This window comes from Natator depressus, chromosome 6, assembly GCF_965152275.1.
Source record: "Natator depressus isolate rNatDep1 chromosome 6, rNatDep2.hap1, whole genome shotgun sequence".
NCBI classification, from domain to species: domain Eukaryota; kingdom Metazoa; phylum Chordata; order Testudines; family Cheloniidae; genus Natator; species Natator depressus.
The window spans coordinates 57,733,721-57,761,357 of record NC_134239.1 but is presented as its reverse complement, the minus strand read 5'-3'; the positions used below and the strand labels follow the sequence as shown (position 1 = coordinate 57,761,357).

Genomic DNA, 27,637 nt, shown 5'->3' with positions numbered 1-27,637 from the left:
ACAGCTGAGCTCCAGCCACTTTGGAACCCCCTTTCAGGTAGCTGAAAGCAGCTATCAAATCCCCCCCCCCTCACTCTTCTCGTCTGCAGACTAAATAATCCTAGTTCCCTCAGTCTGTATTCTTATTGCCTGACCAATAAGGGGGCCCTATGCTCCTGCTTCAAACCTGGCGTAATAAGAACTTTGGGACCTGACTTGATAGCGATAAGGAGGAAATGATAAAACTGTGTTTAATTTTGTTGGGATTTCATATGAGTTGCTTGGTGATACTTCTCCTGTAGTTGGTTATTGTGATGTTTGGCTGGGGGAACTTCCCTAATGCTTATTCCAGGAACTTAGACTCCAAATTCCTGATGTAACTAACCCCCAAGGAGAACTCCTAGGGGAGCTAACGCTATGATGATTGCCTGCAATGACCAGCTCAATCCTCAAGGTGGACAATGGGGAGACTGAAGAGAGTAGTGGGTCTACACAGGGTCCTGATCAGGAGCCCGTCTGGAAATCCTTTGTGTAGACAAAGCCTAGCTATTTCTCTCAGGGTTGTGAACAGATGTAGGCTCTAGCTTTCCCTTCCAGAATGAGTAGTTTGTTAGGTCCTACAGGCTCCCTGCTCACAGAAGAACAGGTCTAAATAGGAGAGGAAACACACTAATTCCAGTTTCATAAGGACAAATAAAATTCCAATATTTTAGATAATACAGAAACATTATTAACAACATGTCAGAGTTACTAAGAAGGAACAACGATAATACTTACATCAGATCAAGGACTATGTGGCTAAAAATAGAGTCATGGAGCAATAGAGATGAGAGGGAGGGAAGGAAAGAGAATGTAAACCTCAGTGGTGTAGTCACATTGCTTGGGCATGTAATGAAACCCAGCCCTTAAAATTATTATACCAGAATATTAGAGCAGATTGCTCCATACAAACAGATGGTACCAAAAAGAAATTCACTTCTGAGAGATGCTTATCCATGCTGCAGTATACTAGCAGTTGACACCAGACTTTGGGTCACTGATTAGCCTGGAGTTGTATCTGATTATTTGTAGCAATCAACAAATTGAGTTAACTCATGATGTAACTCCCTTGACTTCAGGGGTGAATCTGACCCATGGTCTGCAACTGGAGTCAATAAAGGTTTATGTATTGCATTCCACAGAATGATGATGGAAAACTCCATGGCAGAACTTCAAATGTCCCTTTCAGATGAGTGATGAACACTCACTCAGATGAGTGGTTTCAGAGTAGCAGCCGTGTTAGTCTGTATTCGCAAAAAGAAAAGGAGGACTTGTTAGTCTCTAAGGTGCCACAAGTACTCAGATGGGTGACTCATATTCACACTCTACATGGTGGTCTGGTCTTTTGTTTCATATGTTTTGGGCATTTAATAATTTTTGCTTCTGGCTCCCCCAGTCATTTTGTGATGTGCAGCTGCGGAAATGTGGTTTCTGAGTCTGATCTGCAGCAGCTAGCGTGGAGGGTGGCCCTGGGCTTTTCAGCCTCTTGGGAGGCTCACCAACTACTATAGTAGCAAACTGAGGAGCTCTTCCATCCATGTAGCTGTCTACTGCTATGGCTTCTTTGTGTCTGCCCCTCAGTGTTGTATTATGTGCTGTATGGAAAATGCCACAGCATAGGTAACCCTAAACATCACAGGAATATGGGAATAGGGTTAATGAGGTTTTAGTAAGTTTAAAAGCATGATGTCAAACAGCTCCTGCAAATTCACAAATAGAAAAGTAATTGGATTTGTTCTCACTGCAATGGGAGTTTGCCTGGCAGAGCCAGATCATTCCCCTACCTGGAAATAACCTGCCAACGGGAAAGGAAACAATATGAAATTCTCCAATTTTTCTCTGAAGGACAGTCAGAGGTGGAGATTGCCCCCATGCAGAAGAAACCAGGGGTCTGGCCCACAAAACTAGACGATCTTGAGGATCTTCTGGGGTATTGGGCTATTTGTGCAGAGGCTCTGGACTCCCTGTGGTTCTGTCCGAACTCCCTGACAGCATGGCTCCTATTGTGTTTTCATGGGGGAGGGAGAAATGCCCATCTCTCCTAAGGCAAACCCACCCACTCCCTGCCCCTCACTTCTCAGATTCCCAGACCCTGCACTGGGGGGTGAGGGAATGCTGTGGCAGCTCATGGGATCCTTACAGAGTTAAACTTGAGTCATCTAAAGATTATTTGCTTTTCTTTCATATTGCTGCACTTCCTCTATTTTCTAAAGATAAGTATGAAAATAAGTATGAAATGGAAGCTTGCAACTCTGCTGGGAATTCCTGCAGCTTGTTTATTCTGTGAAAATACATCATATTATCTAAGTTTGGTCCACTTATTAAAAGCAGCAGCTTTCTTATAAAAACATCTTATAAAAACATCAAGTAAACTAGCTGGGGCTTTGGAGAACGGAGTTCCAGAACACAGAGGACTTGCTCAGAAATTTGAGGATGAATCTTATTCCACTGTCAGCCCTTTTAGCATTTTTCTATAGCTTTGCACTAGGTAAACCTGTCCAGGTGTGTTCATGCTGCCATGACAGTTTAGATTTTGCATCTCTGCTGATTGAACTGTCTGTCTGAAAATAAGTTATAATATTTCAGCATAGCACAGAGTTTGTTGTGATTCTACCTAATGACAGTTTTATTTTGATGACATGTGTGCATACTAAAAGATTTCCTTTCCTTTTGCAGGTAGCCACAAGAAATAAGGACATGGGTGAGTTTGATTTTAACTATTCTATAGATACTCGGGGTTCTTACGGATAAGAACTTTTCATTCCATACTTTCAAGTACATCAGGCCTGATTTTCCACACTGTTACACAAGGCTTATACTAGCATAACTCCTATCACTTCAAAAGAGCTACCTCTGATTTATAGTGCTGCAACTGGGAGGAGAATAGGGCACATAGGCTGAAATTTTCAGACCTGGATGCCTTCTAAATCCATATTTAGGTTCCTAAATATAAGTGGTTATGGAGATTTTCCAAGGTGATGAATCACACCTGCAGATCCCGTTGACTTCAATGGGAGCTGGAGTTGCTCAGGACCTCTGCAGGTTAGGCTACTACTATAATTTCAGTGCAATTTTAGGGACTCGGGCTTGAAAATTTTGGCCATTTTTTTTTTTTATCACTTCAAAAATAATCCCTATGTCAGTACCTTTCCAGGGTGGGCCCTGGAAAACAAATCCAATTGTCTCTTTGAAACGCACATTTACTGTATGATTTATGTTGGTATGATAAGGAAATCATACAGGGTAACAATCATTACCTCAAGGGGTGCTATTTTGCCAATGAATACGACCAGTATAAGAAGAGAGCAGAATCTCTTCACCATTTTTATATCAGTGATCCCGATCCTGGCTGTCTGACACTGGGCCAGATTCAGTCTTGATGTCAGCAAACTCAGCTCCCTTCAATATCAGTGGTAGATGTGTCTGCTTATGCCAAAGCTGAATTTAGTCTTTTGTGTCTACCTTCTCCTCCAGCCACTCTCCACACTTGGGGGTCACTCATTCACCTGTGCTGTCCTTTTTTATCTTTCACTTCTTTCCTGTGTGACATCGTCACTTCTTTGTCCGCACGCACAAAATTACACATGTATTTGGTGCATTAATCAATAGTTATTCTCCATGAGAAACACAGGTTAGGAATAGCAGTGGAGATTTGAAAGTCAGAACTGGGGGGCATATTATGATGTCATGCGATACTTCACAAGTTAACCTGGAGACTAATTGGGGCACACACTGAATAATCCCCTTAGAGACAGTAGTGTCTCTTGGACAGTTTAGCAGATCTTTCTGGATGCCAGTTAAGACTTCTTTCACTCTGCAAGTCCCAATGAAGGAGAGCAGTGCCTTACATTTCTAAAGCTCCTTCCATTCTGAAGGATCCCAAAGCTCCTTTAGCAAATGTATACGCTGTCATTCACATGATTAAAAGAGTGCAGTGGCCTATAAGTGATCATATTTTCTTCCCTGGAAGTCAGGAAGGCCTGACATGTCCCAGCACATCATGTTTTATATTAAGAACGGCCATACTGGGTCAGACCAAAGATCCATCTAGCCCAGTATGCTGTCTTCCGACAGTGGCCAATGCCAAGTGCTTCAGAGGGAATGAAGAGAACAGGTAATCATCAAGTGATCCATCCCCTGTTGTCCATTCCCAGCTTTTGGCAAACAGCGGCTAGGGACACCATCCCTGTCCACCCTGGCCAATAGCCACTGATGGACCTATCCTCCATGAACCTATCTAGTTCTTTTTTTAACCCTGTTATAGTCTTGGCCCTCACAACATCCTCTGGCAAGAAGTTCCACAGGTTGATTGTGCGTTGTGTGAAAAAATACTTCCTTTTGTTTGTTTTAAACCTGCTGCCTATTTTCCACACAAACACATTTACTAATCCTTTTGTAGATTATTAGGAATAACCTCTCACTCAGGGGATATTTTCTAAGACACAAAGGGCAGTTAGGTGCCTAACACACTCTGAAAGTCATTGGGAGTTGGCTGCCAAATTCCCATTTGTGCCTTTGAAAAATCACCTTCTCTCCCATGTCTAGTATGTTCTCTATTCTCTTTATCTGCCTAGAGAGTGATACAATTCTGCATGAAGGTGACATTGTCTTGAGAAGGAAACGCAGTGCCATAAACTGTGACAGCAGCTGCTTCTGGCCCAAGTCCCGTGATGGGCTAGTCAGCGTCCCAGTTAATGTTTCTACAGAGTTTTGTAAGTCACTTGTAAATGTACCTGTGAAATTAGCATGGATTTTAACACCAAATTATGAGGATTATTTTACAGTATCTCTGTACCATGTGTCAAAAGTGATTTTAACCCAAGGCAGCCTTTATGACTATTATCCGTCCCATCAGCTGTTCCTAGGACAGTTTGGCTAAAATAGTATATAATTTAGTAAAATGGATATTTAAAGGTGTGGTCAATTGACAGTATTTAGTTACATAAATACCGAAGGATTCATACATACTAGTCTATATTTACTGACATTTAACAGCTATGGACCAAATAATGTGTCTAATCTGTTACTTCAGTGAATATATTTGTATTCATATATTATTACTTTTAGTAATAAATATTTTGTCCTCACATACCAGTTTTCATGGAAGGATCTCAAAAAGAGCCATACCAACAGTAAGGCCTGATTGTCCCCTCCCATGGGAAATGGTGCAGAAGAGGAGAAGACAAAGCAAATTTCCCTGGAGAGATTTCTTCCTAATTGTTTTGCTGGGGTCAGTGGATCAGGGGGTCAGTCAGTGGATTTGTGGAACAGGCTGCAGAACAGGTGCCTTAACCTGGAAGATCTTTATAGAAGCTCTGTCTTTGTATGAGCTCTGTGCCCCTTACACCCCTTGATTCTTTTGGAGCAGCACTTTGGGGTAGGGAAGGAATTTTCCTCCAGGGCAGATTGGAAGAGGCCCTAGAGGTTTTTCGCCTTCCTCTGTAGCATGGGGCACGGGTCACTTCCTGGAGGATTCTCTGCTCCTTGAAGGCTCTAACCATGATTTGAGGACTTCAATAGCTCAGACATAGATGAGAGGTTTATTGCAGGAGTGGGTGGGTGAGATTCTGTGGCCTGCGTTGTGCAGGAGGTCAGACTAGATGATCATAATGGTCCCTTCTGACCTTAGTGAGGTCTATGAATCTATGAATTTATGACCCCTCCTAAAGAGTTATTCTCACTTTCAGGGGAAAAGGCATGGACATTTAACCCAGCCTGGGTCTGGGTTAACTTTTCTTGGAAATCACTGTGGTGCCATTTGGGGGGAGGGAGAAGATGGACAATGTGGGTCCACCTATCCCTACAATGGTCCCACTCATTCCTCATCCTTTTCTTACTTGCATATCCCTGGACTTGCAGAACCCCCTCTTGAGGCAAGGGGCAGTAGGGTACACTGATGCAGAGGCATGACTGTGCCCAGTAATTAATTCAGTTTTATAACATCCCTATGGCTAGGTAAGGATTATTTACTGTAATGTTACCGTTGGGGAACTGAGGCACAACATTGTTGTGGGACAAATTTTGAAAAGTGGGCTGTAATTGAGGGGGCTGACCTAAGCCAAAAGTTTCAAATATAGTCAAGCACTTAAAAGCATATTTAGACACTGAATAAAGATGCTCTGATTTTCAGGAGTGCTGAACACCTGCTGCTTCATGTGACTTCAGTGTGAGCTGCAGGTGTTCAGTATCTGTGATAAACAAGCTGCTTTTATTTAGGTGCCTAAATATAGTCAGCTGTCTAACTTTACACATCCCAGCCAGACGGTTTTGGCCTTAACCTTTCTGTTTTAGTTTCTCCATCTGTCTAATGGAGATGATAATACTGACCTACCTATCTTTCGTTGCCATCATGCAAGGCAATGTACATAAGGGATAAGTATAATTATTATTACTACCCTAATCACTTTGAAGATCCCTTAACCCTCCACACTCTTATCTAATTTGACTTCTGTGATAGGAAAATAACAACTAGGTGCAGAGATTTAGTGGAGTGGACTGCCACATAATAATCAAAATACCATTATTACGTATTCCCCCTTTTCTTCCTAGCTGTGGCAGAGAGGACTTGGATTGCTGAAGCCATGCAGGAGTTCGCTACCCTGACATGTGTCCAGTTTATAAACCGCACGACAGAAACCAACTATATAAGTGTTGTACCTGGGAAGAGGTCAGTTCCATCAGTCCTAATTGTGACTAGAAGCATGGATAATCTCCTAACATATTCTTCAGTTTTCTTTCTTTCTTTCCTGCTTGACCTGGATTTAAATAGTCCCAGCAGGTAGCAAACTCCAGGAGCCTGTGATTAAGAGAGTGAGTTGCCAGAGCTCATACAATTTTTCTCTTTTTGTTTATAGTTTTGGTTGATGATGTTGCTTTTCAGCTATGGGACTATAGCTTGTCGCACATGACATCTTTGGTTATTGGTTGCACGTTCCTTGCAGCTGCTGGTCTCACTTTGGAAAGATTGGAGGTATGCAGCAGGTGGGCCTGATGAAAACTGGCTGCATGAGTAAAGGAGCAATTCAGCATGAAATGAACCATGCTCTGGGTTTTTTACATGAACAGGCCCGGAGTGACCGGGACAACTATGTTAAGATCATGTGGGAATACATTATGGCAGGTATGTCCGAGGGAGTGGTGTATGGTATTGATGGTGATAGTAATAGTGCTTATTCTAATTCTTTACATCTTTAAAATGTTTACCAAACATTACATAACAAGGAATGGGACTGGGGAACAGAATACCAAATAGTGACAAATTACTTCAGCAAATGTATTATTTGATTCTTCCTTCTCAGACACATTGAAATATATGTGCCTTTCCCTGTGAGTGGGACATGATCACATTTGCTCCACTAGGCCCTAAAACAGGCCCATGAATTTTCAGCCATTCCCACATTATTCTGAGTAAATTTCAATTGCATTGTCTTGTGCTTAGATGTCAGAGGTTGTCTCTCTCAAGATATTATAATTATTTGCTATTTATATAATGCCATAGGGTTCTGTGAGCACTGGAGTTTCCCAGAGACAGCGAGAGATTAAAGCAGGTGGCTTCACAGGTCTTTATAGTTATTACTTTTTTTTACTCTTCTTTGCATCATGAAAATGATGAAGAAGGCGTTAGTATGCAGTGTCGGTGTAGTCATATCCGTCCCAGGATATTAGAGAGACAAGGTGGGTGAGGTAATATCTTTTATTGGACCAACTTCTGTTGATGAGAGAGAAGAAAAGGAGTACTTGTGGCACCTTAGAGACTAACCAATTTATTTGAGCATAAGCTTTCGTGAGCTACAGCTCACTTCATCGGATGCATACTGTGGAAAATACAGAAGACATTTTTATACACACAAACCATGAAAAAATGGGTGATTATCACTACAAAAGGTTTTCTCTCCCCCCACCTCACTCTCCTGCTGGTAATAGCTTATGTAAAGTGATCACTGTCCTTACAATGTGTATGATAATCAAGGTGGGCCATTTCCAGCACAAATCCAGGTTTTCTCCCCCCCCCCCCCGCCACAAACCCACTCTCCTGTTGGTAATAGCTTATCTAAAGTGATCACTCTCCTTACAATGAGAGAGAGACGCTTTCGAGCCACATACCCTTCCCTGAAGAAGAGCTCTGAAGAAGGCCCTCTCCTTTTCCCATGGATGTCAAAGGCAGAATTCCCATTGACTTTAACAGTGCAGGATTATGCCCTGAGATCTTTTGCAATTTCCCAGCTCGCCCACCTCCTGTTTTTCCCCAGGGTTTCAGTATTGCTCTCTTTTTTTGTTTTTCTTTCTTTCTTTCTTTCTTTTTTTTTTTTTTTTTAACCCCGCAGTTCACCTTGGAAGATTTCCCATTTCTTTGCTTTGACAACATATTGCCTGAGGTTTTGTTGCAGTACACTTAGATATGTGAAACTTGGCTTATTTTTCTCAGTCTTTTTTTAATACAAGATACTCTTCTGCTTCTTAGGCCAGAACTTCTGTTTTACTTCTTTCTTCTTGCTTATAGTGTTTAGGGTCTGGGGCCCCAATTCAGCAAATTACTTCAGCATGTACTTAACTTTAATCACATGCTTAAATGCATTGCTGAACACAGATGGACTTAAGCACGTTCCTGGATAAGCACATGCTTAAATGTTTTAGTGAGCTGGCGCCTAGGTACTCTTTTCCCTCGGTCCATAAGACTTCCCAAATTATATGTTCTTGTTTACATTTGTTTGCCTCATCAGTCAACTAAAAATAATCTGTTTTACCCATTTCTTTGTGTTAGTTTTTCACTGTAAATGTTGGTGGGCGACTCAGGGCAGTTTATCATGAGAGGAAGGATGATCTTTTCTTGACAAGATCGGGGTTTTATTCCTGGCTCTGCCACTGACTGCCTGTGTGACCTTGAGCAAGTCACTTAGGCCAAAATATTAACATTTGGGTGCCTGCAGTCAGGCTTTGAAACCCACATTTAGGCACCTGAACAAGTGTCCTTATTTTAAAAGGTGCTGAACACCTGCAGCTCTCTGAAGTCAATATCATATGAAGGAATGTGGTAAACTTTACAATTTAAGAGAAAATTTTGGCCGTAGCTATTCTGTGCCTCAGTTATCCCAACTGTAAAATGGAATTGTACTAACTTAACTCACAGAGGACTTGATTAAGAGAATTAATTAATGTGTGTAAAGGTGTTTTGAGATCCACGGAGGGAGGATGCTAGAGAAAGGCAAAGGATTTATTGCTTTCATGGTTTTGACATTTCTGTATAAACCACTGATGCTGAGGCCCTTTCATATCTGTTGGTTAATAAAAGAGAACAGCATAGAGGGGGGAAAAAAATCACAGTAAACTACAGAAGCTTTTCACTCCCCTCCTCTTGGCTATAAATAGGGTAAATGGAAATTATTATGAAATTATACAGTGGCCTGGTGGAATCAATGCTGATAAGAACCAACCCGAACCTTGCCCCAAACCTCGAATCAGTTTTTTGAGCTATGAAAAACCTTTTTCTCCCTCATCTGTTGTTAATTTTTGGATTTCCCCACCCCCGCATTTCATAGTCCTGGATTGGACCAGGAGTGAAAGTGCTAAATGAGGAGACTGTTTTTTCCTACAAGCAATTTGGCCCAGCTTTGCAGACTCAGACTCAAGAGACTCAGATAGCTAGGATGAATTTCTGATAAGCATCCAATGTAGGGGACTTGTCCAAATGGTTCCTGTTTGCCAGCCACTAGTAACAATAACAGAGATACTCATGTCAAAGGGTGAAGGAGAAAGGAAGGATGGCCCAGTGGTTATGGTACTAAGCCTAGGATTTAGGAGACCTCCCTGCTCTGCCTCAGACTTCCTATGTGACCTTGTCAAGTCACTTAGTCTTTCTATGCCTTAATTCCTCATGTGTAAAATGGGAATAAGAGCACTTTCCTACCTCCCAGGGCTATGGTAAGGATAAATACATTACAGATTGTGAAGGTCTCAGATATTACAGTAATGAGCGAGGGAGGTGGGGGGTAATAAGTATCTTAGATAGAAGGAACATTTACACTAGGATCCTATCCTGTGCCGTTATGCTGACTATGGGCAGGTTGGGAGTGAAGTCAATGGGAATTTGCCTGAGTAAGGACTGAGCAAAACCTGAATAAAGATCTCAGCATTTGGCCCTTAAGGTATGCTTTGGTGCAACTCCAGTTATTCTGCAGTTAAAAGGCTCCTTTGGCAATAGTCAAGTGCATTGCTGCTGCACAAGGAGGAAGGTCAAGGTTTTGTAGAGTGGCACCTCAGCCATCCCCACACACATCTGCCCAGTGCTCAGCCTAGCTAGTCAGCCATGTTTTCCTCTCAGGTCATAGATACAAGTATGGGGACAAACTCTGCTCTTGGATGCACAGGTGCAGTTCCTGTTGAAGTCACTGATGTTCAGATGCCAGTGAAGCGTACCTTCGAAACTCCTACAACAGACAGACAAGTGCATGAGCATCACAGGGTGGAATTGGGTCCATAGTTCATGTGGATCAAATTCTGAAGTCCTTACTTGGCTTTTAGGAGAGGAGCCAAAACCCTCTGAAGCTGATGGAAAGACTCATATGGGCTTAGGTGGGCTTTGTGTCAGGCCCATGCTCAGGATAATCTCAAATGGGAATAAGTATATTTTAAGTATTCTAACAGCTATGTGGGAAGTGCAGTATCACTTTAATATTTTTTTTTCTGGTCTTGATCCTGTTTTGGTGGTTGAAATGTTGCTCTCATACCTTACAGGGGAACAGGGGAACTTTGGGAAAGTGAATTCCAATAACCTGGGCCTTCCCTACGACTATTCCTCAGTGATGCACTATGGCACGTAAGTTGGAGTCTGGGTTTCCTTTCATAGATGCAAGCAGGGCTCTAATCTCCTATTCAAATTTAGGAGACAGAATTACTCTTTCTAGGGCATGGCTATTGCTATTCACTTAAGGTATGTCTATACTCCGAGCTGAAGGTGTAAATTCCAGCTTGAGGAGATGTACCTGCGCTAGCTCCGATCGAGCTAGCGTACTAAAAAAGAAGTATAGCCGTGGCAGCATGTGCTACAAGAGTGGCTATCCGCCCTGAGCACAATCCTGTCTGAGACTCCAGACACGTACTTGGGTGGCTAGCTCTCCCGCTGCCGCAACTACACTAATTTTAGTGCACTAGCTTGATCACATGGGATATGTCTCCTCAAGCTGGAGTTTGTACCTCCAGCCTGAAGTGTAGACATAACCTTAGAAATGTAGGAACACTCATGACTAAGAGAATCTATACCTACTGTCTGATTTAGCCCTGGCAAAGGTAAAGAGGGATAGGGTTGGAAGAGAGAGACTGTGGACTAACATTTCTTCTCACTGCATTTGTACCTTATGTGACGGACTGACAATTTCATGTAAAAATGCAAGTCTTTATGGACAATCGTGGTATTTTGTGGAATTTCAAAGGACTTTTTGGCACAATGCACGTGAAGTGCATTTCTTAGGAAATAGCTGGGGTTTAGGGGATGCAAATGTTCCCCTCCAAAACCAACCTGTGAAGCTACTCCCTGGAGAGGTTTATTTATACACACTAGTTCAAACTGGATTCTCCAGCCTCCAACAGACAAAGAAAGGACTTTTAGCCTGGGTTTAGACTGACTCAGCCTGCTTCATGATCCAACCAACAGTCACCACTTCTGGTTCCCAGAGGGCCCCAGTCCCAAGGGTAGGGTTGGAAGGACGAGGCCTACTGAGGCCACCTATAACTGTGTGCTTCTTCTGAGCTGAAGCTGTGATGAACTGGTAACCACAAGGAGTCCCCTGCGTTAGAGAAAGAAGGTCTGCTCCTGCCAGAATCCGTATTAGAATGAACTCTGGTAAACTTATTCATATTCATGTAGGTTTTTTTTATTGTTTTTAATGTTTTTTTCTGTAGTGCTTTTTACCATAAGATTAAAGCAGGCTTGCCTAGGAAGTACTGTGTGGTTCCTTATAACTGTAGCAATTGTTAGCTCTTATCTGCCGCTGAAGAGAAAGCAAGCAGATGTCATTAGGCAACCTGTCTGTGCTGGGAAATACACAGGACAGGGAATTGTGCAGGCTGGAAATACCCTAGTCAGAAGGGAGATAGAAGGGAAGACAATGGCTGTGGAGCAGGAAGCCTAAGAGTGGATGCCCTTGGTGGACCACTGAGGGGGAATACAGATACTGGTCACAGTTGCCAACTTTTATTCGGTAAATAAGCACCCTGACTTTCACAATAAGTCAAAAATCAAGCTAATCCTATTTCAAAACAAGGCCAAAACAAGCATATCCCTGAAAACCCCAACACTCGTTGTGACTAGATCCCCGTGGCGCACAGTCTGGGACTGTGATGGGCCTGCTGTGCACCCCTGACTCTCTCCTCTGCTTGCCCCTTTCCCCTGCTTGCCCCCCCTTGCCGGGAACCGATCAAAAAAAAAAAGAAGCACAAGCCAAACAAGCTACAAGCCGAAAACTAGCCAACAAGCAACTCACAAGCCAATTAAGCCAAAAGCAAGCCCAATTTCTGTGGTTTTTTTGTGAATTTGGAATGTCTGGTGCTATTGCCCTGAACTGTGACACCTTACAGTAGAGGCCTTATATGCCATAACTCCAGGTCTGGCACTACCAAGTCTGTCCAGTGTTCTCGGGGCTGGGCTATTAATGAGATCACTAATTCACTTATGCCACAGTACTTAGAAAGACAAGGAGGATTCCTCTTATCCTCAGGATGTTGTGTAGTACTTTGTGAAAATTGTGTATTATCTTGGCTCATGGCTTAATTCTACAATTTAGCCCTTAAGACAGAAGCCTGTGGCAGCCACCTTGCCCCACATTTGCACTAATGGGCAGCAAATTTCTGAGCATTTTCCCAGAGCAAACCAGTAATTAAGATAAATAAATCTTGTCTAGCTGGAGGCAAGAGACCGCAAGTAGCAGTTTCAAATATTCAAAGAATCAGGAGCTCAGATAGCAACCTTGCTCTTCAGAGCATTCTGGCTGGGACACAGAGTTCACTCTGTAATGAAAGGTTTGGAAGGAGTCACCCCCCAAACAATACATTCTCCCCTTGTTTCTCATTTCAGTGTTGCTGGACACAAAGCTGTTGCCTCAGTGTTCTTCCTGAGATATCTGTGAAAGCTTTTTGCTTGCCCTTTCCTAGTTATTTAATCTCTTCAGAATCTTAGGCAAATGTTACTTGTATTATTGTGGAAAATATTCCAAATGCATCACTTAAAGGGGGATTTGACTGAGACACATGATTTCCCCTGCTTCTGCAGATTTGACTTCTCTAACACCTCTGGGAAAGCAACTATTGTACCGATTCCTGATCCCTCTGTACCCATTGGACAGAGAGAGGGACTGAGTAATCTTGACGTGGCTAAAATCAACAAGCTCTATAGCTGCAGTAAGTGCTCCAAATATTATGTACTGTAATCTTAATTAAGAACCTTTATGATAGCTAATTTCCTTCAAGCTTATTTTACTAGCCCCATTATTTTGCTTACAGTTATTTAATGCTTTTAATAGATGAGCATGGACACATTTGTAAACATGACAATTAATTTCTCTTTTATAAATCTGACAGCCGTTAATGGATGGAGATAGCTGTGACTGGATTCTCCCTTGAAGAGGATTTCTCTGCATCTTTCATTTTCTTTACAGCTGTTTTCTTTTGTTCTTCAGATTACTGTAGCAATGTGCTGCATAAACCTAATGACACCTTCTCATCTGTCAATTACCCATCCTTATATCCAGACAACAGCAACTGTCTGTGGCTCATTCGCATCCCACAGCATCAGGTGATTTTTGTTAGGAAAAAGGAGGTTTGAATATGTGTTAATACATGGCATTATTTATCAGATTGCTATTGTATGTCATAATTTTAATAGTAGTATATATTAAATATTATTTAACTGTGCCGGTGATTAACCATTGGGACAAACTACAAGGGAAACCATTTCTTGATGTTTTTATATCAAGACAGGATGCCTTTCTGGAAGACATGCTTTAGACAAACACAAGTTATTGGGCTCAGTGCCTGAGTAACTGGGTGAACCTTAATGGCCCTTGATATACTGGTGGTCAAACTAGATGATCTAATGGTCCCTTCTGACCTTAAAATCTATGAGATAATATATCACTTTCCAATGCACTAGTTAATAACATAACCCTTTGGGGGTCTGATTCTGCTCTCATATATGTCAGTGGAGTTACTCTGATTTACACCAGTGTAAATGAGCTCTGAATCAGGTTCTAGGTGTGAAGATTTACTGCTTTCCAGGGTTTTTCTGTGGCCACTGTGGGGAACTGTGCAGGGAGAGGGGAATCTCTCTGGCTGCTGGGAGGTGGAATCTGGATGGGACTCTCATGCGAGTTCAGTCCCTCACTCTCTCTTTTTCTATACTTGGTCCTGCTGTTCTTGTCAAAACAGGAAGCTTCATGGGCATGTAGCGTAGAGAAGTGGCTGGGGACATGAGAGTAGGGACTGAAGCAGCACTGGCAAGGTGAAGAGCTGGGGAGAGCAGGCTGGCAGCAAATGAAAGGTAGGCAAGGAGCAGAAGGGTCTCTGTGGTGGCATCATTACTGAAGGTAGGTGCGTGAGGGGGACTAGAGAGATGGAAGAAGCACAACTGAAGAGAGGAGGGTGGTAAAGAAAGGGTAAGAAGTGTGTGTGTGGGGGGGAAATGGAGGTAAGTCTCCTGATGACGGGAAAGGAAAGGAGGAGAGCTCTCTTGAGAAGGGAGGACAGTATAAGGAGCTCAGGATTTCAGCCAAGATCCTCTTTGACAAACAGATTCACACTGAAATTCACACACTGATCTGGGATGTAGGTCAGGGTCAAATGAGGATGGAAAAGAGGAGGAGTCAGGGCAGATTTGAAGTGTTTAATTTTCTTGTTCCTCTTCAGGTTTTCCTTCAGTTTGATGCTTTTGATCTTCAGCCTTCCCCAGACTGTACCTCTGACTACATCAGAATTTATGATGGAAGCAGCAGGAATTCCAGTGTCTTACTGGACAAGTTGTGTGGGATGGGGTCCTTACCATCATTGGTGGCTTCTAGAAACGTGATGCTTCTGGAGTTTGTGAGCGATGAGACTACTGCAGCAACAGGTTTCCAAGCCTCCTATAGCCAGGGTGCGGACAGTGCCTCATTTACAGAACGTGGTGACATTTCTAATTTTTGCTTAGCAAATATTCATATGCAAAACTGAACATTTTGTGGAATTTTGCAAAATGTGTCTTTCTATACTTGAATTGTTGGTGGTAAACCCTTTTTTTCCTATGTTTTCCCTTCCACCATCCATAAGAACTGTTCAAACCAGCAGCTTGTGGAGCTGGGAATGAAGAAAAAAAATGAAAAATAGGACCCTACCTGGCCCTAACACCAACAGCTCTCAGGTCCCACTATTCTTCTGGAGGCCGAGGAAGCCTTGTTGGGCTAGTTGAGGTCTTTACAGCTACTTGTTTAAATAAAGTAAGTGAGCTGTAGGAGTTGCTAGCCACAGAGTGAAAAGTGGCTGCAGAACACTCCAGTAGCCATCTGGATATCTATGCAATTTTATATCTCATGAATGACAAGGTAGAAAGTAGGGGCCCCAAAGAAGGTATTTTTAACAATTTGGGCGGGGGGGAAGGGGATGGCTTGGGTCTACAGGTTTCAGGCCTATCATTTTCTAGGTTGGTGCAAGTCATCTTATCTGTGGACTTACCCCCTTGTGGGGTCTGGGCTTACCATACAAACTAAGCAGGATAGGGCCCTGTTAGCATTTGGACGGGGGACAACCCCCAAGAAACATCCAGGTGCAGCAGAAAGTGATTTTGGTGATTCAGTAGGTGGCCATCTGACCCCTAGTCAATGCTGAACCAATGATACAGTGTGATGCCAGAGGGAAGTGTAGAGAATTCTTTCCAATAAGATGTAAAACCAAGGTCCTGGCCACTTAGTGGTTATTGAAGGTCCCATGGCACTTTACCTCAGACAGGATACTAACCCCAGTGTCTTGGAAAGTTTCAGAGGAAGTAATTACAGGCTGCCTACTTAAACTTTTCCTGTACTTTCCATTGGCGCTGGTAATTTTTCACTTCCTGATTTCAAAGCTTGTGTGTGTGTGTTTAGGAGCTTTACTTGAGAGGTTACTGTATTTTGGGGGGAGCAGTGGGGGAATAAACTACTTGGTGGCTATAGTTTCTCTGTCATTAGTGAAGTGCTATGGAAGGAAAGGCACCAATACAAGTAAGATCATTACTGTTTATTATTACTTCAACTCCAAAATGTAACTTTGGTTTTTATGGGGAAAAAATGGAGGACATCTCACTGTTTTGACTTTTCACAAAAGGAAAAATCTTATTTTAATTACTGCTGTAGCCAGCAGTTTGTTCCCTCCCACTTCCCTCCTATTTTTGTCACTCCCCCTTGCTGTAGAATTATGACACTAAGTACAATTTTCAAAAGCCAATTTTACCCAGGATCTGACTCTTTAGCTACTTTCTTTCAGTTGGAGCTGCACCGCCACTGCGTAGAAAATTATTAACTCTCTATATCAAATAAGTGCTCCTGAAAGCTCATTTCCTTTTTACTGGCTATACAAATATATAAGAAACTATTTCAGCCACATTTTTTGGGACTAGTTTACTAGAACAAATTACTGTCTATCTACCACAAGCCTGGTCTCAGAATCACCAGGAATTCAGCCAGTGCTTGAATGGGGAGGGTGCTCTATAAGTAGAAATGTGTCATATTTGCAGTTCTGCTCCCTGCTGGTTGAAGAAACTAAAATTGGAAAAAAGTGGGGATGGGCTTGGGAATGTGCCAGGGGAGGTTGGTGAGGGGAAAACCCACCCTTTTCTACATTAAAATTATTTAAGTTCACATCTTTATGCAGCATTAAGTTGAAGTTTCCCCCTCTTCTCCAAAGGAGAACCAACACTATGCTCTAAGCTCTGTCAGTACAAATGGAAGCACAGATGCTGGCCATAGAAACAAACTGTTTGAGTGGGAGACATTTTCTCTTGGCTCTAGAATAGGCCCATATTGATGTCGCTTTGGATTCTTTCTTCCTGCTCACAAGCTGTTAATAAGCTCTTCAACATTATCTGTGTGGTTTCTTTTCTTCTTAGTGAAATGTGGAAGCACTTTGATGGGCACAAGTGGGGTGATCACCTCCCCAGACTACCCCAACAGGTACCCCAAAAACCAGGACTGCTTCTGGATCATCAGTGCTCCAGCAGATCGCAAGGTGAGGTGTTGAAGGGTTATTCTGCTGGCTCCAGCAATGCCGTCTGACTGCTTCTCTTTGCAGTACAGAATACCAATTGTTGTAGCACATCCGAAGAAGCAACATCAGCTACTCAAAGAATGAAATTCACCCCTATGCACTATGTAAATCCATCCTAAGCCCTCACAATAAAGACTTCAGTAGGTGCCATAGGCCTTATGTTATAGTTAAAGAAAACCATTTTAGCCTTGAATGTGAATTGATGGTGATGTTGTCTCAGAAGTGGTAGGTTTAGCTCAAAATAATCTCTAGGGTTACGTCTACACTATGAGCTACCGATGTGGTTCCTCCTGCTCCCATACACACACACTTGCAATAGCTCTCATTGAGCTAGTGGGAGCATGAAGAGCAGTGTAGCTGCAGTAGCACAGATAGCGCGGTGGAGGCTTGGCTTAGCCATGCCGAGTACATACTCACTGGTTTTGGTGGGGAGGGGTGCATATTCGGAACAGCTAAGCCTTGCCTCTACCCCCGCTGCCCCCGTGGTACTGCTATTTATACTCACACTCGCTGATAGCAAGTGAAAGTATGTGTATGGGAGCAGGGGAATCATACCCCTAGCTCGTACATAGCCTAGGCGAGAGCCAAGAAGCTGAAACGCTACACTGGTATTTTGAATATTTGCTCCGAGAGATATTCAAAACTGTATCTGATGCCTTACTGCCAAAGAGAGTGAAATTAATCCTGCCACAAGACAGGAGATTACCCAAATGATCCACCCTCCAAACCAAATGTTTTTTGCGTTCAAACAATTTTATAATATAATAAATAATAATTTACATTCCAGTTTCAGAGTAGCAGCCGTGTTAGTCTGTATTCGCAAAAAGAAAAGGAGTACTTGTGGCACCTTAGAGACTAACCAATTTATAAATTGGTTAGTCTCTAAGGTGCCACAAGTAATCCTTTTCTTTTTACATTCCGGCAACACTTAAGGGACAGCCAAGATCAGGACCAGTCTCCTGGGGCACTGTACAAACAGTCCAGGCCCCCCCAAAATTACAATCTAAATAGACAAGATAAAGGGCAAGGGAAAGGGATACAAGCAAAGTGTTCTTGTTGTATTTTCTATAGATCTCTCTAAAAATGGTCTCCTTTGAGCTGGAGGACATTGATGAATGTAAGTACGACTATTTGCTTATTCATGATGGGAGCCGACCCACATCTCCAGCTGTGGGCCCATACTGTGGGACAATGCAGATTGCAGACTTTACCTCCTCTGAGAACTTTGTGCTGGTAGAATTTCACAGCGATGTTTCTTGGGTGTTTCCTGGATTCATGCTGAACTACACTTTTGGTAAGTCTAATTGCAAAAATTTAGGGAGGGTTGGTGAATGTTCATCTTGATAAAAGTGTGAGACTAGTTTGTTTGGGGCTAAGTTATTATTTTACTGCTGTAAAAGTGTGCATTGTGAATCACACACAAATAAAGGACAATGTCCTTGATCTTAGGCCCAGGTCCTCAAGGTATTTAGGCACCCAACTAAATACTTTTGATGATCTGGGTCCAACAGTTTAAGAGTCCTCTCAGATACGAACATGTAGTTATAACCTGCCCATCACTGGGGCATCTATTCAAAAGAGGTTAGCTCTCATTTTGTCACAAAAAATAAATGGTCACATTTTTAAGAGTTCAGCATGATAGGTACTGAGCTCTATTGAAAATCTGACCCTAAGTGCCTCAGTAGGCATTTCTGTGTGCTGAGAACTTGTGAAACTATGGCCATCTTTTAGGTGTCTAAATGGAAACCAAGCTCTATTGAAAAGCTGTCCCTAGAGATGAGACATAAGAAAGAATGATGACAAACATTGTGGGGCAGAAGGATGTGAGATTAAGGGCTACAGCATTAAGATTATGGCTGATTTTAAGTTTTGAAAGTCCCACAGCTTTGACTGTTTGCATACGTATAAAACACACTTTATTTGAGGAGACATTTAGAGTTTTACCCTAATATAGTTTCTAAAAATGATAGATGCACTTGGTATACTCTGACACCTTCTTGAAGCATAGAAGATTCCCTATCCTAGTGTTGGACATCCTTGCTCTGTGAGTGTTGGACATTCAGAACCCATTTTGCATAGGCCAGAAGAGTCCTCACAGAGTGATTTAAAGCTCCTCATCTCTAATGATTAAAGTCCTAGTCCAAAACCTGTTGAAGTCAGAGGGAGCCCACTGATTTCAGCCTATTACAGCTCAGATCCTCAAACACATTTAGCTGCCTAACTCCCATTGATTTCAATGGATTAGGAACATTACCACCTTTGAGGAGAGGGACCTAAGTACATTGTCTCCACAGTGCTCTCAGCATCTGATGGCATAGCATTAAGGAAATGAACCAGATCTTGAACGTGGATCTCCATAGTGTACTGTACAGCAGCAGCACACTATACTTCAATGCTGTATATACATGGCCCTTGCATTGACGGATGCTAGAGTTGCAAATGTTCTGTAATTGCAGTTATGACGTCATGAAGGAAACTCAAGGAAAATCTTCTTCCGCCAGTGCCAGGAAGAAAGAAAAGAGTGCCTGGAAGGACAGTGATTCACCTTGCTCTTTACCATTTGCCTGCAATATATTTTTTCAGACACTGGTTCATTTTCAACACCAAAATGAATGCTCTTTGCTAATATAGATGTAGGAATCTGAACTGCGAGACTGGTAGTACCATGATGGGATGGGGTACAGAGAAGTGGAGCTTGGGAATACTATGTGGATACCACACATTCTCAGCTCTGGTAAGAGTTGACTTTCCAGGAGCTGTAAAGTCTCCCCATATTGCACATGGTTGCCTCTTTGGATGTGCACCTTGGATGGAGAATATAACAAAATTTTAACTTTACTCACCCATGCTGTGGTCTCTCTCTGGCTTTGTCTTCACTGCTGAAAACGTGCATTTTTTTACCTCAGGTTAACTAATGTGTGTGAGGTAAACGAGGTGATATCAACACCAGACAGGGGCATAGTGCTGATCTTGCCTAGTTTACCTCATAATAAAACTAAAGTGCCTGTGTTTTACCTCAGGATTGCCCACACATGTTAGTTACCCCAAGGCACAAAAAACCCCAAATGACAACAAAACCCATTTTTTTTTTTTTTCAGATAAGACAGTTTTGGGTTACAGCACTCAGGCCATGGGGTTACATGGGGGCACTCCAGAAAGTTACACCAAATCAACTAAAGGTATGAAGTCAATGGGCATAAATTAAAGCAAATCTGTCGTCTCTCTTGCCCCTATGGTCTCATTCAGGAGTAAAGTGGCCTTAGTCTGCTGTAACTTAATCCTGTATGCATGCAGTGTTGTTGTAGCCATGTTGGTCCCAAGATATTAAAGTGACAAGGTGGGTGAGGTAATATCTTTTATTGGACCAACTTCTGTTTGTGAGAAGAGCTCTATGTAAGCTTGAAAACTTGTCTCTCTCAGCAGGAGAAGTTGGTCTAATAAAAGGTATTACCTCACCCACTTTGTCTCACTTAATCCTAATGCCATTCTACTCCTGAGTGAAACCATTAGGGGGGGAGGGCAACAACATACTTTCATTTATGTACATTGGCTTCACACCTTTAGTTCATTGCCTTAACTTTTGGGAGTGTCCTTTGTAGGCATGTCTGGCTTAAGTCAACACTGCAGTGTCCTCTACTCACAACATCCTCGCCCTTCATTCCTTGTTCATGCCCACTTGCGTCCCTATTAACAGCTTGTTAAAGCCACTGCAGCTACATACCTTATCTTCAACTTGCAGTCCTCTGGCCATTAACCTTCTATATGGCAGTGTCCCTGTGGCTGCTTTCCAAGCTTCATTTTGTACTGGAACATCTATACACATAGCCTACCTGCATCAGATGGTAAGCTTTCCAGGGCAGGGTCTGTGTCTTCATATGCATGTATATAGCACCCAGCACAACGGAGCCCCAATCCTGATTGTATTGCAGTAGTGCCCAAAGGCCTCAGATAAATTATCATAATGATGATCTATGACTGAAGCAGTTTTTTAAAAATAATAATCCCTATCACTAGATATCAAGCACTTTACAAAAGAGGTCAGTATTATTCCCCCATTTTACAGACAAGGAAACTGAGGCACAGAGCAGGGATGTGACTTGCTCAAGATTATCCTAATAGAGCTGGGAATGGCCCAGGAACTACAGCCTGTAGCTGATCTCTGGCTCCTGGAAGAAGCCTGTGGAAGCCTATAGATGGCTCTTTAAGGTTCTGTCTTTCTCTGCTGAATTAAAGAGCCCTTTAGAACCTGGTATTTTCTTCCCAGGAAGGTACTTATACTGCAATCAAGAAACCTCAATTTTCTTTTTGATAATTGAAGCAGATTGAGCTCTTCAGGTCTCTCACTGTAAGGCATTTTCTCCAGCCATCAAATCATTGGTGGCTCTTTTCTGTTCTCTCTCTCTCTCTCTGATTTTTCAACATCCTTTTTAAAATGTTGAGACCACAACTAGATGCAGTACTCCAGGTTCAGTCTCATCAACGCCTTATAAAGAAGCAAAAAATCACTTCCCTACTGCAACTCACTATGCCTCTGTTTATACACCCACAGATCAAATTAAGCCCTTTTTGCCACAGCACCACACTGGGCGCTCCTGGTGAGTCCCTTGTTCACTCTGACAGCTAAATCCTTTTTCAGAGTCACTGCTTTAGCATACAGTCCCCCATTCTGTAGCTCTTGCCTGCATTCCCTTGTTCCTAGATGTAGCCCTTTGCATTTGTCTGTATTAAAACAGCTTTTGTTTAAGTGGGCCCAGCTTACCAACTGATCTAAATCCCTCTGTATGACTGGCCTGTCCCTATCATTATTTACCACTCGGCCAGTCTTTGTTGTCTGCGAATGTGATCAGCAGTAATTTTATATTTATTTTATTTTATACTTCCAGATCATGGATGGAAATGTTGAATGGCATCAGGCTGCTATTAATCCCTGCAGAATTCCACTAGAAACACCCCTCTTCAGTGATGATTCCCCATTGACAGCTACTTTGAGATCTGTTAGCCAATTCTTAAACCATTTAACTTGTACGCTATTGATATTGTTGAGTGCACATTTTTTAGTCAAAATGTCATGCAGTGTTAAGTGCAATGCCCTCCAAAATTCTAAGTATATTACATCGGCACAACTGCTGTTATCAACCACACTCGTAATCTTACCAAAAGAACAAGGTCACATTTCTTTGACAAGATCTCTTTTCCAGAAAACCATGTTGATAGAAATATAATTAAACCCAATTCTTTATCAACTGACTCCCAAATCAGCATTTCCATTATTTTGTCCAGGACTGATATTTGGCTAACCAGCCTATAGTTACCCTGCTGAACCCACTTGCTCTTTTTGAGTACTGGTACATCATTGGTACTCTTTCTCCCCCAAAATATTCATTTATTAGAATTATCATCAAAGTCAGGTATCTCAGTCAACTCTCATAGGGCTCTTGGGATCAAGTTACCCGGATCAGCTGATTTAATTTTTTTTTTTTAATCTCAAGTAGATGTTGAATAACATCCTCCTTAGTTTCCAATGGACTGGAAAGTACTTCATTGTCCTTATGTGATATAACTACATTATCCTTATTTCCAAATACGGAGTAGAAATATTTACGCATTCTTGTTCCTTTCCTTCATCACTAACGAGATGGAGATGGTAATATTGTAATAGGCCTATACAATTGCTAGGATTTCTTTTGTTTCTCTTATACATAAAAGATTCCTTGTTGTCCTTAGCTTGCTAGCCATGGATTTCCCACTGACATTTTTAGCTTTTTTATCAATTTTCTACACTTAATTACTTTTAATTTACATGAATTTCTGTCTCCCCTTTATTACACTTGTCAGGTGTTGCTTTTTTATTTCTAATTGCTGCCTTCACTTTACCACTGAACCAGGATGGGTTTTTAGCCAAAGTTGCCCTCTTCCTTGATTGTGGAATCATGACTTTTTGGCCATTTTTGTTCACATTTTTCTGTCTATATTTTTTCTCTGACTCAACTCTACTCATGATTTCCCTCAGCTTTGGGAAATTAGACCTTTTGAAGCAGCACATATGTGTATGTGTAGGGCTGGTTGGATCTGTCTTTTGTTTGTCCATATTGACTGTAATTGGGTCATGATCACTGGTCCGCAAGCAATCACCAACATCCACCTCTCCAGGGATTACTGTAATTTTTCTTTATCAGTCAGTGGTCCAAAAGAGAAATACCTCATGTTGAGTCAACACCTTTTGTGTTAGAAAGTCATCTATAATTTTAAAAACCTAATAATATTTGAATTATGTTCTTTGGTGAGTGAGCCAACCTCTGAGAAGGTTTTTAAGGGACAGTGCCAAAGCAAAGTAAGTAGACTTTAGAAAGAGAAGCAGGGGAGGTGTCAGGACTAGTGTCAGCTTTATTTATGTCAAGGTCCCAAACCTGGAGCACATGTACCCCTTTAATTCTGAGTGACCAGCAGAGAGTGTTGCTGCTACACCTAGAGAAGGGTAAAGATTGATGTACCCTCAAGAGACCCCTAAGGGAGGGCTGTGACAGAGAGGAGACTGTACAGATTTTCATATTATTTGGGACTTTAAGATGTGGAGTTGGTCAGTTTAGCCTGCTAGCTAAACCAAGCAATCAAGCCAGGAAACTGAGGCAGCAGCCACATTTCATGAAGAGGAGATGGGGTCACAAGCAGCCCCATGTAACAGCAGCTCTGAGACTGCTGTGTCTGGTATTGGGGATCACCCTGCCACCCAGTCGCCCTGGGCTTGGGATAATGGAAAGGTGACTTACTGCCACCCCCAGGGTTGTACTGGGTACAGCATGTCAGTGTCAGAGAGTTGGTCCTATTCTCCCTGCTGGTGGCTCACCAGCTTACTTGGAGGACATCCAGCCAGGTGTTTTAATCTTCTTTGGGTCTCAGCTGGTTACAGCACTGTTTCCTCCCTTTGCTTCTCTGGTACCAACTCAGTCTGTCACCTCTTCACAGCAATGGAGCCCCACATCCGGCCTGCAGGATCAGCGCTCCCTCCTGCTGCCAAGATACCAGAGTAGCTTAGACATATCCTCTCCTAGAGCTCTGCCCCAGAGGTGTGAGCCTTCTGGTTTGCCTCCTCCAGGGGCATCTGAGAAGATGAACACATCAGGCACACAGACATTTTGCACAGAATTCTAACTCTATGGCTCTTAACATAGATTACAGATCATAGTACACAGACACCCTGAACACATTGCCCCTCCCTCTAGCTCACTTTTCTGTGGGGAGTCCTTGGGGGACTATTTGCATTCAGGTAGGCAGGATCTTCCCCTACCTGCTCAGGCTTCTGAAGCAGCTTCCCTCATCCTGAGCTGGTGAAAACAGCCAGAGACACTAAGATGATCAGGTCTTGCCCTCTTATAACCTTTCAGTCCCCCTGGAGAGGAGCCAGCCTATTGTTTGGAGCAATTCTATTTCAGTGGGAGAGCACTTCAGTCAATGACCCTCTATTGCTATAGCCCTTTGCCACCAGCCTTTGGACTGCCACTCCACTGTGGAGGTAGCAGGACAACAGAGAAGGTAGGGAACCCCACATTCAAAATGGCATCTGCAGTCTGAGGTAGATACATATAAAGAGCTCTGTAAAAAAGTGGTCTCATCACTGGTCTACCCTTTCCTACTGTGCAGGTTGGAGCATGATCTCCTCATCTAGCACCTCCAGCCAATAGCCCCTCTAATAGTCCTCTGGCCACATCAATTATAGCTCTCCCCTGCGAGAGTGACCCACCAACAAATAATTCAAAATCCTTATGCCAGGTACCTCACTCTGACTCCAGGCCCAAGAGTTTTTACACACCCTTTTTTCCCCAGAGTGTCATGAGCTCTCCATCTTCCCTAGCTCCACAGCCTCTCAAGGTTGACCGTCCTTTCAGGGCAGGTGCTTGCCAATTTAAACCACTTATGACCTTCTTAGGCAGGAGGTTTCATCCCTCTTAAATTTCTTCTGGGCTCTATTCCTCAGTTGACTACCTCCCAGGGTTTTCTCCCTGCAGGTCCAGGTCCTGCCTCTTTTTTATCAGGACTCACCTCTAGAGTCTGTGCCACACTGGTAGATTCTCTATGTCTTTCCTGATCTCTTGCCAGAGTTCTCTACCCAGGAGAGGATTCCAAGGCTAACTCTCCCTCTCAACTTCCTCTTCCCCCCTGCAGGTTTCTCCATGCACTACTGCCAAGAGAAGGACCACAAAAATCCTTTCCCCTCTCCCTGAAATCCTGCCTTCTGTTCCAGATTTCCTCTCCCTATAGTAACCACTCACCTGGGACTCATCTTAAATTGGGCCTGGCCCACCCTCCAGGTGCAAGCAGGTGACCTAATTGAGCTCTCCAATTCCAGTTAACTTTTTCAGAGCCTGTGTGGGGTATACACCCCATCACAAGCCCCCAATATCAAACAGAATTCATAAGTTGTACCTACAGCTTCCCCAAAGTGTCATAGCCAGTCCCTATGATCTGGGTCTATATGTTTCCACGGGCTTCAGCAGACTCAGACTGAGCTGAGTGCTTGGACAGTTGATAAACAAGTTCTGAGCCTTCTCTCTTGACGAACTACTGAGTTCGTATTAAACATTACAGTCAGGATCAGCCAGGCCTTGAGTATGCACACTCAAGGCCTGATCTGGCATTCAGAAATGGCCTTGTCTTATTATTTACATTTGTGCAAAGTGGGTGTAGACTGCTCCTAAATCAGAATCACTTTTCATGGGTATAAATGACTTTGCAAAGCAGCAGAAAGTCAGGCTCTCAGTTTTTCAAGATTATGGTGCCCTGTGGCTGTCTAAACGTTTTCCATAATATGTGCTTCACAAATCTCATGATATCTTAAATGTTCTCCAGCGTCCTTGTGAGGTGACCATGGGGGCAAGATAACATGAAAGCAGGAAAGGGTTTTTGAGATTGGACGTGCATGTATGGGGTTTTTTGGTCTGCTGTTCATCTAAAAATGAATTGTAAGTTTGCTTGCAGCATCACAAGCAATATCTTGTCTTGATTTTTCTGGTTAAGGGCATTCTTGGCCTATTATTTTACCTGGAGTCTACAAATCTTGTCTGCGTTTGTCCGCTGATTGCTGTGGAGTGTAATAGCTTGCATTTTTATATTAGAATCTTCTCTAGCTGTAGCAGTATTGGGACTTCTCACACACCTGTGACAGATATTGCAACCCCGTGCAATATCTGTGGAGACGATATCGTATTAAGTTTGTATATCCCTGTGGGCCAGCGATTGTATGCAGTTCTAGGGGAGAGGTTTACCACAGCTCCTTCGGGAACCAAAAACAGCGAGGGGGTGATTAAGGTGAATTCCTTAGGTTGTAAACACCTCCAGAGAGGTACCACCCCCCGGGATGGCTTGCATGTACAAGTTCAAACTGGATTTACTAGAGACCAACAGACAAAGAAAGGGCTTTTGGTATAAAAAGGCTGCATTTAAACTAAGAGTCTTCTTTTTGGTCCAGCAAGTGGACAGGAGGTGTCTTGTGTCCAAGGGGGTTCCCAACCTTTGCAGAAGGGTTGGAAAGACTTTGGCCTACTTGGGCCCTATATGACTGATGGGTGACTCCTGGTATGGTTAGTGTGTGTTTAAATCAGTTTGTTGTTTTTATTATGCTTTTAGTGTAAGAATAAATGGGCTTGCTTAGAAAGAGCTGTGTGGTAACTTGTAGCTGCTGGCGATGCACTGCTCACAGCCCTCGGGGACAGACAGCAACGCACAGGCGCTGGCCGTTAGACAGACTGGCTTGCTGGGGATATCACAGTGTATGGCAGGGAGATGTGCAGCCTTAAAATCCCATAGTCAGAAAGGAGTAGGACAAGAGTCTCTGCCCACAGATAGGTGATGGCTGAAAACCTAAGACCTGACTGGGAACTCCCGGAATGGACCAGGGAGTGGGGGATAAAGGTGCAATTACCCTGAAACTGTGATAACACCATAGAGCAGTTCTAATTCTATCCAGTAGAGGACAGGAAGAACACATACTGTGGCCACTATATACATAAACATTTCCTTTCTACACGTTTGGCAGGATGTGATCATGAGTTTGAGGTGCTTTATACACTTTATAGTGAGCATAAAAAAAGGTAATAGGAATAGCTAGTATCTATTAAATGTTGAAGGAAGAGAGATCCAAATAAGGCAGATAATGAACCCCAGTACCTTAACTCTGGATTTACAAACATCATCTCTATCGTAAAAAAACAAGATAATGTCTATATAAAGAAACACAGAGGTGAAAAGAGGTCCATTAAAACACTATAGAACCCAAACTAGAAATTAAATGCAATGGGTGCCGAAAAATAAGAAAGTCAAAGAAAGAGAGAGGGTTATTTTTTTTTAAACGAAGACTTTATTAAAA

General features: G+C 42.7%; 1 protein-coding gene across 1 annotated transcript; it reads left to right on the top strand.

The window, feature by feature from the left end:
- Positions 1-2,715: 2,715 nt before the first annotated feature.
- On the top strand, positions 2,716-25,496 carry LOC141989749 (astacin-like metalloendopeptidase). Its single transcript, XM_074956671.1, has 12 exons — positions 2,716-2,719; positions 4,593-4,730; positions 6,568-6,685; positions 6,960-7,138; positions 10,750-10,831; positions 13,280-13,407; positions 13,686-13,801; positions 14,911-15,136; positions 17,120-17,238; positions 18,349-18,571; positions 20,376-20,456; positions 25,438-25,496. Exons 1-12 carry the CDS (start codon positions 2,716-2,718, stop codon positions 25,494-25,496), a joined length of 1,473 nt encoding a protein of 490 aa, XP_074812772.1.
- Positions 25,497-27,637: the final 2,141 nt, after the last annotated feature.

Excerpts from the sequence above, each read along its gene's own strand:
- LOC141989749 (XM_074956671.1), top strand. Across the intron at positions 15,137-17,119 it reads CCAAGCCTCCTATAGCCAGG|TGAAATGTGGAAGCACTTTG; the intron begins GTGCGGACAGTG and ends TTTTCTTCTTAG. Across the intron at positions 18,572-20,375 it reads CATGCTGAACTACACTTTTG|ATAAGACAGTTTTGGGTTAC; the intron begins GTAAGTCTAATT and ends TTTTTTTTTCAG.